This window comes from Gavialis gangeticus, unplaced genomic scaffold (assembly GCF_001723915.1).
Source record: "Gavialis gangeticus isolate Ggan-Ray unplaced genomic scaffold, GavGan_comp1, whole genome shotgun sequence".
Classification (NCBI taxonomy): domain Eukaryota; kingdom Metazoa; phylum Chordata; order Crocodylia; family Gavialidae; genus Gavialis; species Gavialis gangeticus.
The window spans coordinates 18,559,827-18,570,048 of record NW_017729001.1 but is presented as its reverse complement, the minus strand read 5'-3'; the positions used below and the strand labels follow the sequence as shown (position 1 = coordinate 18,570,048).

Below are 10,222 nucleotides of genomic sequence, written 5' to 3'. Positions count from 1 at the left end.
GCTTGTAAAGCCGTGCCAGGGGTCCTGCAATGACCTCAGCCAATTCCCTCAGCACTCAGGGGTGGAGATCTTCCAGACCAGCTGATTTAAATACATCCAGTCCCTCCAGACGTTCCCTGACTAGATCCTCGCTGACCCTTGGCCTAGGTGCACCTCTCCATGGGGCCTGAGGGGAGCCCAGTGTGGGGGCTGATCTGGTCCCTGCTCAGGAAAATGGAGGCAAAGAAGTCGTTAAAGAAGTTAGCTTTGTTGTCTGGTGTGACGACCAAATTTCCTAGCGTGTCTTGCAGGGGCCCCACGTTACCTGGTTTTGCCCAAAATGAATGAAGAAGAGATCAGAGAATAAAAGCCAACCAACTCTTTAGAACTTCTGCAAAGCTTCATGTTGAGTGCACTGTTAATGTTGCTTTACCCATGCTTACTTGCCCTTCTTTAAATGATGCATTTTCCCTTTTCCTCCCCAAAGACATGGTTCGTTCTCAACTCTTGCATCTCAGCCAGGTTTATGGAGGCAGAACTGTTTTCCTACCTGTTCATTGGTTGTGCGCCCTCGGGCCACTAGGACGATATGGAAACCTGTGAGACCAATGACTGGAATAAAGAACAGTCCAGCAACACACATGACAGCCATACTGCATCACAGAGTTAAGGAAATTGTAGCCAGTGAAGGGAAAAAGCAGGGGTGGGGACTGGAAGAATGTAAGAGAAAAAGATAATTTCTTGAACTGGAAACTCAGGGTAATTCTCACCCTTATCTAGTGTTTTTTCTCACACATTCAAGTATATTGTGGAATTAAGAACTAGACGTTTTGTAAAAGTTATTTCCCACTGGCAGTGCTGTTAGGTTCTCATTTGACGTGAGCCCTAATGCTGCCTGGTCTTTAGTGGCCAACAACATATTAAACAGTTGGAAACAAAGTACTTGCACCTCTTTTACCACCATGTGTGTTGTGTTTCTTCCTTTCTCTGGTTTCTAGTAAATTCTCTAGTACAAACAGCCCATTCCTTTGCAGTCACCTGGGAATGGCGGAGCCCCACAGCACCAAGGTGGAGGCATAGCAATAATCTCTGTTGCCCCTCTCTCCAAGCAGTTCTCTCACTTGAAATTGCAGTCCAGATCTTACAGCATGTGTGTGTGGCACTGTGAAAAATATGCACGGCCAGGCAATTATGACTGCTTATTGGCTTGGGCCAAATTCATGCAAGGTCCAAGCTAGTGTAAATACACAAATATCACCAGTGTGGCAAATTTATACCAGCTACGAATCTAGCCTGTGGTGTATAGTCATGAAACCGCAGGTGCTCAGATTATATTCCTCTCCACTGGAGAAGTGGCCCCCTCACTTAGCATTTTGAGATGCAGAGATTCATCTTGAAGTCTTTTCAGCAAGTCTAAATGTTATGTCCTAGCCTTTAACTTCTTAAGAAGCCACTGGTGAGTGTTTTTAATATAATAAAACCATTTCCAGGCATGCTGTTAAAATCCCTGCATTGTGCAATATGCTGTCGGTCGACTGACTCAGCCCGTACAGAAAATTCTTCTGGAAACCTTGGCAAAATTCCTAGTTCAAACCACTGGGTCAAAAGGAGCAAACAGTCATTTGACAAGGAGTGTCTGGATTCCTAGACATGCAGAGCCAGAATGCTAGGCTCTGGCAGGCCATGGAAAATTACCATGTCAGCCAGGTCAGTCAGCTCCACCTCCCAAATTACTGTGGCAGAAAACTCATAGGCTATTGTAGAAAAAGCACCCTTAGTATACTGGCCAGCGTGCCTCTGTCTATGGGCCTGATCTTTAAGAGATCTGAAAACACGTAGCTTCCACTGACTGAAATGATCAGGCTATATTATCTCAGCCCGCTAACTGGCTCCCTAAAATAGTCAGAGAAAGTGGGCGCATCTACACGAGCCGCCCATTGCACAGTTGTTACTGTGCTGTCATTTAGTACTTGCTCATAGAAATTGTGGGGCTGAGGGAAATCTGAGAGAGCTGACTGGGGCAAGATGCAGAGATGTGGTGCAGAGGTAGGGCAGCATTATGACGGCGCAGTAACTGCAGAACCATTGCCGCATGGTTTTTGCCCAACACTACTGCGCAGTAGCAATGAACTAACACTACTGCGCAACTGCTCATTACTACTGCGCAGTATTGTCACCGCACGGTTACAGTCCAGCAATGCTACTGCGCAGTAGCAACGAATTACAGCGCAGTCACTTGTTGCTACTACGCTATAGCATGACATTACTGCATAGTAGCGATGAGCTAATGCTACTGCTCAGTACCTTATTACTACTGTGCAATATTGTCACTGCACAGTTACAGCCCAGCAATGAAGCTACTGCACCGTAGCGTCTTGTGTAGATACATCCAGTGCAAAACAAGCAGCTTAGATGCCCTGTTTCGAGTTGTGATCTTTTTATAAAGACTGCCTCGCATTTCAAGTCAGTCAGAGTTGCTGGTAATCAACATTTCTAAGGATCTGATTTCACATGTGGTTAGAGAATAACTGAGAAGATTCTTCTGTCCTTCATTCATAATAACGTTGTTGATAAGCCCTTTGTGGTAGGTCTGCACCACACCAGCCCATAGCTCCTCACCAGCATCCCTCCCCCGTGTAACCCTGTTCCTTCACTTCAACTCAAAGGGATGTAAAATAATTGATTGAATATTGATAACCTTCACTCTAGTGGGATGACCCTCCTCACAGAATGATTGTCTAGATCCCACTTCCAATCCTAACCAACAGCATGGACCAAACTGAAACACTGGGCCTGATTCCAAACCCATTAAAGTTGATGGAAATATTTCTATCGACTTGAATGAAATTTGGATCTGGCCATTTACTTTTTGCCTTTAAAGACTGTCCCATGGTCACTTACTCCGTGGAGGTAATGTGCGTGTGTGTTTACAGTCTGGTTTCTGTAATTTGTCTGCGCCTGTGCCAGGGCCAGGCAGCTGGGAGCTGAACCCTTGCTGCCACCACCTGACCCAGGCTCACTCTTCCCAGCCACAGCTTCCAGCTGGTGGGAAGCTGTGCTGAAGCTAGGCAGGGGGGAGCTGCATCCACATTGCTGCTGCTGCGTCCTCCAGCTTCCTGCTCCCAGCTGCAGCACAACTCCCCACCACTGAGAAGCTGTGTCCATGCCACAGCTAGGTAGCAGAGGGACTAGGGGAAAACAGCAGCGGTGTGGGATCCATGCAGTCTGGCCTCAGGGTGGGATACCAAAGCCCTTTATAAAAGCCTATGTAATACATAGGGATCATAGATTTCATAGGCATTAGGGCTCGATGGGACCTCAGAAGATCATCAAGTCCAGCCCTCTGCCCAAGGGGCAGGAAATCAGCTAGGGTCAAAGGATCCCAGCAAGATAAGCATCCAAACATTTCTTAAAAAAGTGTCCAGAATAGGTGCTTGCACCACCTTTGGAGGCAGTCTGTTCCAAGCCTTGGGGACTCAGACAGTAAAGAAGTTTTTCCTTATGTCCAGCCTGAAACAGTCTTGGAGGAGTTTAAGACCATTGGACCTTGTAAGCTACCACCCCAATGCAAGCTCTGTGCATAACGCTCTGTAGCAGCTCTTTTAAACACAGTAATATTACTCAACAATACAGGCCAAGAAGAGTGGACCCCTATACAACTATAACTACAGGAATTTCAGTGAGGGAGGGAGTATGCTATTTTCTGGCATGGTAGCACTGGATAACAGAGATACTCAAAGGGCTGACTGCCATTTCAGAGGTAACTGATGTTTTCACAGGTCAGGCAAACAGGGGGGGAAGCTAGGCAGACAGTTACAACAGAAGAATGGTAGGAATTGGAGATCTCCTCAGTTCCTAAAAGGCAGGTGGTGCAGATCCTTTTTCATAGTTCCCATAAAGCACCTTGACATCTTACAGTTCAAACAGAAGGATACGTAATGGTGGTGTGAGCTGCCCCCAGCTTTTCCACATGGTTTAAAACAAAGATCAACCCAAAAGTGAACACTCCAACCATGTGCGTGCTTAAGGACAGCAAGAAGAGAAAAAAATATCGGTAGTTCCTCCGTCCTATGCAATTGTTCACCCATGGGCAGTGATGATCAAAATCCTTGTAAAGAGAAAGAGAGGGGGAATAATATCCGAGTAAAAAAAACCAAACCAGTGACTTAGAGACAAGTCTGAACCACAGTGCCGGAGCTATCCAAAACTTGTGAGCTTCAAGTCAGATCAAGTCAGAGTTGGAACTTCTCAATGAGTGCTGGCATGCACATGTATTCTTGCCATACGCCCTTTTTGATGGGCTGTCCCAAGGACTTCACTCAGGTAGGCCACAATATATGGAGAAGAGAATTTATTTTCCTCTCTGGCACTGACAAAGTCGCAGTCTATAATTATAAACCATAAGGTGTCACCATACACTGTAATGTCTCAAGCCTGTACTACCCCTGCCAGCTGCAAAATCCTTTCCATTGTTTTGTATAAAAAGACAAAATGCATCCAGAGTTTTTTACTGTAAGTTAATAATCTCTTGAAAAAGTATTGTTGACACATGGTTTTTGCCCAATGCTTTTGTGCAGTAGCAATGAGCTGACGCTACTGCACAGTAGCTCGTTACCACTGTGCAGTATTGTTACTGCCTGGCAATGCTACGGTTACTGCCCGGCAGCCAAAGGCCAGTCAAAGAAGAGAAACAAATCTGTAGGAAGCTCTGGATGACTTCAAAATGTAAATTCCCAATCTGAAATGCCCAATTTTTCCTGATCAATAGTTCAAGTGTGCCACCAAGTTGGATCTTCTTAAGGAGAGAAGTATAATGAGTATGAGTTGTACACCCATTTACAGCTCCTTTACACTGGGTTTTTATGGCGCTAGCTCCAGCGAGTCCAATGGGGTTGTGCCCCAACAGGGAAGTCAGAGCACAGTTGGGCCTGCAGTGAGCAAATCCATGCTGTTTTGCCCGTTTTGCAGCTGGGGTCATACACCCTTTACGCCTGTCAGTCGTGCCTTGGCTTTGCTGTGCAATGATATTGTATTTAAATAGATACTTTCTCCTGAAGACAAAGTGGTGTTTTTTCAATTAAGTTGTGATTTTGCAGTAAGTATATTGTACAGGAGAGAAGAATGTTTTAGAGCTCTCTCAAAGCACAGCAGAAAAAAAATAGACTGAGGCAATTTAGCCAAGACTGGTTCAGGCTCCGCATTTATAATTCAGAGCCGGTTACGTGCATCCCAAAATATCTGGAAATAAAGACCAATTTAAACCTCAGCTTCACAAACAAACAAACAAAAAAACCTCGTGCTTATTTTTTTGCTGTCACAGATTCATTTGCAGATCCAGCTGGCCACATAAGATTTTACGTCAATTGTTTTGCTTCATAAGTGACATGATGAAAACGAGCATCTCTCGAAAAACCTGGACACTTTGCACATCTCTGAATCAGAATCAGTCCAAATTCTTTAAAAAGGGAACTCAAAAGATTTCTATTGAGGCCATGAACTTTTATTGCAAGTTACAGCCTAAAAGTGAATTAAAAGACCCAAATTACTCTCTCTTCCTAAATGGGTCACATAATAGAAATGCCAATAGACTCGTCACCATAACCCTCTCTAGGCACTGCTGGAATGCGCAGGCTCTTTGAGAAGTAAGCGTCACAAGAATCAATATGCAACATAGCCTGGAACTGCAATTTATTGATTTGGGAGTCATTCATATTTCTGTTTATACTTCTCTGTACACAACCATGGTTTAATTACACAGCAAAAGGTTTCCTGCCAGCCAACCAGAACGGCAACCAAACCATCAGTAAAGCTATTTAGGATGGAGGCAGAAGAGTCCTGCTTTCTCACTGGCTTTTGAGGTCGAGGCCATTTGATTTGCAAGGGGAAGTTAATCCAGGATTCTCTCCCATTTTTCTCTCTTCCGAAAGAAGGTGCAAAACTCATGCTGCTATAGACCTTAGAGCTGCGTGAAACTTTAAGCATTTATGCTAGTTTCAGGGAATCTGTGGCTACACTAGGCCTATGGAAAATAAAATTTTTGCACAGAAATGTGGAAGAAAAAGGGATTTGACACTGAAGTTAAACATATAGCCTCACCTTCTGGTATTATACATTGTGAAACTTCATATTTTTAACTCAAAATGATGAGCTTGTCATCTAGTTTTCAAGTGAAAAATCTAGTTTTATCCAGCAGTCCACAGAGATCCAACAAGGTAGATGTCATAGCTGCTGACATCTTCGCAGTGACTCCAACTTCTTTCATTCCACATCCCCCCAGCTTCAGTGCCCTTCTGATGCTCACCATGATGGAGCACGAAAAGCTTGTCTGATTGTCTATTAATGGTTATTAGACACAGCCCAGCTAGAAGTTAAAAGACTGCTCCGCTGGAAGTATAAAATGACTATGTAGTCTAAGCCAGAATTGTCTTTTCTCACATGAACTGCTCTACTGCTTTCATTGCGACTGCTCCTCTGATGTAGGCAGGGAGGATTTGGCCCAATGTAATGTGCAGCGCATTTGGACTGATGACGATATTCACTCAGTGAGTTTAGCCCGCTGCTGATTAAGCATTCCCATCATTTTAACTGCAGGGGTGAATACATTTTTAAAGGTATTAAAGATTTAATCGTTCTGTTGAAAAAAAATGCTTTAGAGTAGAAACGAACCTTAAGAAGTGGAATGTGTAGCTTAGTGATAAAAATCTCCTGTGGTAATAAAAAAAAAAAAACACCACGGAAACAGTCCTCTGTATTTATGAGCTTGGGAGATGTTTATGGCCCAATATCACACTCCACTACTTTGGGGTTATTGTTTAAATATCCTGTGTGCTCCATCAAAGTCCTCAGATTTATCAACATATGTCAAAGCCTCATAATTTAGAGGAATTAGAAGCACGAATGAGGTCATGGCCAGGGGACTCATAACTGTAGTTCAGAAGCAGGCAGGCAGTATTTTAATTGATTTGAGACACAAGAGTTCAGATTTCAGCCTTTCTAAAAATTAACTTGCTGCTAAATGTATTCTGATTTACAAGGAGAGGAAAATGTTCCTTCTACTATTCAGGGCTGTATATTTAATTTGGAACAAACTGGTTCTTATGAAGGTGAGACTGATAAAGTCGAAGGATCAGGAATGGTGAAGTTGGCTTCCCTCACTTCTTTGAGCTTTGCCACTCCACTGCCACCTTTCCTGGTACCATTTCCAGCTTCACGAGTCTTCAGCACACCCAGGGCAGAGGTGCTCGGCCTTATCAAACTGCCCTGAGAACACATTGAGAAATGTCACCCGTGACAAGGCTGATGATACCAAACTCCAGAGCCAACCCTAGAGGGGTGCAGGGGCCAGGGCAAATCAGCCTGTGTGGGCCCCCCTTAACACTGTGCAGGGCCGTGGTACCCCCGCAAGGGGCGGGGGGGGGAAAGAGGTCTCCATGCTTCTTCTGCAGTGGAGGGCTGAGCCATGCGGACCCCGCATGATGGGCTACAGCTCCGCAGGGCCCCCCCAAAGCATGGGGCCTGGGATGGTCCCCCCAATTTGCCGTACCCTAGGGACGTCTCTGCTAAACTGTTTCACTGGAGACTAATAAATCAACATAGCTCCACTGGTGTCAATGCAGCTACAGCTGTTTGCACCCTCTAAAAATCTGGCCTTTTGACACTTAAGTTTTCAGAAAAGAAAGCCTGGGGACATAGCCCAGTTGTATCACCCAGCTGTTCAGAGCTCCACCATCCAAGCTCAAGCCAACAGACCAAGTAATCAAGAAACTTGTTACCTCAACACAGTTGTCGCAGACGCTGCAATGGGAGCAGCGTGGTGGGCGGTAGAAGTGGCAAGTGGCACACCATTTCATCCGTACTTGGATTCCTTTAATCTCCACGTTCTTGTAGAGCGGAGCTCGGAAATCGTCGTCTTTATCCTCATCTTCATCTGCTGCTCAGTGCAAAAATAGAAGGAAATACCAAGAGTGCAGGTTACTGATAAAAGCTGGAAGATCCAATCCCAGTGTTAAATATATGGATACTATGTGTTTTCAAATGCTTGTAAGAGACATAATGAGTTAGAGGACGGAAGCTCTGCCTGAAAAGCCTTCCCCGGTTGGAAAAAAGGATTAAGTGCTCTGGGCTTTAGTATCCGAGAGATTTGTCCCACAGGCACTTTGCTCCTGGGAAGGATGAAACAAGTGCCCTGTTATCTTCAAAGTAGGAACAGAGAACTGTAAATCATTTTGAGTACTTTGTTGTCTGAGGTGTGCTCTGTCCATTAGTAGACAAAATCAACTCTGTCCCCCACCAGCTTGGGCAATAAGCATTATGATGAAGGATGTTACGGGAAGATTGAATTAACTTAAAGACATTAAACCACACAAGATCTCCCTGAATAACTATATGCCGATTCAGGGCCATGCCAGAAACATGCTCCATTGAGGTAGCCCGCGATACCACTTAGATCCATGAACCCTTGCATGCAGAAACACCCACTGGTGCAATGGATAAACATTAGCAACAGACCAGGACAAATGCTCTTTCATTATAAAATAGTTTGAATTTTCTTGCTTTAGCAAAATTGCATGACTGGAATGATTGCAGCCCCCTGAAACAGCATGATCTAGTGATCTGAGCATGAGGCCGGGAGACAGGAAGCCTTAGGTTCTAGTTTCAACTGTGCCACTGATTCACTGTCTGGTCTGGGGCTAGTCAGTGAATATGTTTCCCCATTAATAAGATAGCCATAACAGAGCAGAATACTCTTATCTGAGACAACCTAGTGAGTGGTTTATCAACCCAAGTCGGCAGCTGCTTTGATTAAGAGAAGAGGCCACTTAGAAAGAAAAGCTAGTCTTGAACAGATTTAAAATATATTATACTAAAAATGCAAGAATGAGAACAATATTCAGAGCATTTAATCTTTTATTTCATATTTCTTTCATGTGAATTTGGCAACTTCTGTGTTAGACAGAGAAGATTGCAGAATTTCACATTTATTTAGCACTCTGGTTAAACATGGCATATAGTCACTTGGCTTTGGCTGAGTGACTTCCAGTTAGGAGAAATCTAGTAACAATGTCCCAGTTCAGAATTCTCCTGTATTTAACCTTCCCTAGAAAATGGGCCAAAAAAGTGGCCATCCCCATTAAAATGATCCTTTGTTCACTAAAATCAGTCTAAGTTTCTTCCCTGAATTTGATAAGATTTGGATAAGATCCAGTGACTACATTTACCTTGTGTGAGACTTCCAAAGATTCACATGTGTAAAGTGCTTTGAAGATGTACAGCAGGATTGGGTACTAGCATAAGTACTTATATAAATACCAGGTTTAGGCACCTAAATCCTGTGTAAACATGTTGGAAGGTATATGACACAGATTAAAATCAGAGGTGGGCAAAATGCAGCCCGGGGGCCAGATGTGGCCTGCCAGGCCATTCTATCCAGCCCACGGGGTCCCTAAAAAAATTTAGAAAATTAATATTTATCTGCCCTGACCCTCTGCGCAAAATAACTGCCCACCCCTGGATTAAATATACAGCAGTGACAAGCTCTGGAAGTGCTCAAACCACAGGTTCTCAGCAGGGGACAATGAACTGAGTCTGAAAACCAGGAAAAAATGTGGTAGTTGTAAAATAGACCTGTGTGAAGCGGCTAGTATTTGCTTCAGATTTGGCCAATTCGGGGGACAGTGATTTGATTTGATTTGAATCACCGTCCCGAATTGATTTGGCTAAATCTCCGAATCACACAGGCCCCATCCCCCACCCACTCCCAATGGCTGCCCTGCCTGCCCCAGCTTCTGGCTCTTTGAGGAAAAAAAAAAAAGCCCTCCACTCACCGGCTCCTGCCCAGCGGGGGGCGATCCCTGCTGCCTCCACTGTTCAATGCCATGTGGCGGGGGGAGCTCTGCCACAAGCCCTTTGATCCCTGCCCGCTGTCCCAGCCCCCCATGGCTGCCCCACCCACCCCAGCTCCCAGCCCTTTAAAAACAAACAAACAAAAACCCCCGGGCTCACCAGCTCTTTCCTGGTGGGGAGTGGGGACGGGGGACAATCCCTGCTGTCCCCCACTGCCACACGCAGCATGGTGGGATCTTCCATGAGCCCCCAGAAGCCCCAAGGCTGCTGCAGCAGCCGGTAAGTTCAGGGGTTTTGTTGGGTTTTTTTTAAAGGGCCAGGAGCTGGGGTGGGTGGGGCAGTCATGGGGGAGTGGGTAGGAGTCAGGGGGGCTAGGGAAGCATGCAGGTGATGGGGCCTG

The 10,222-nt window shown here is 45.0% G+C and overlaps 1 protein-coding gene across 2 annotated transcripts in view; it reads right to left on the bottom strand.

Moving 5' to 3' along the window:
• Window positions 1-10,222, bottom strand: part of ZDHHC8 (zinc finger DHHC-type containing 8) — a 211,095-nt gene that overhangs the window by 22,756 nt on the left and 178,117 nt on the right. For both annotated transcript variants that reach the window (XR_002095604.1, XM_019507000.1), the window contains exons 3-5: window positions 7,752-7,909; window positions 3,915-4,087; window positions 530-632 (exon numbers count right to left, since the gene is read on the bottom strand). Coding sequence is in view for 1 of the 2 variants with exons in the window: in XM_019507000.1 (XP_019362545.1) it covers window positions 530-632; window positions 3,915-4,087; window positions 7,752-7,909 (434 nt within the window). In the remaining variant the exon portion in view is untranslated. The remainder of the gene's footprint in view (window positions 1-529; window positions 633-3,914; window positions 4,088-7,751; window positions 7,910-10,222) is intronic.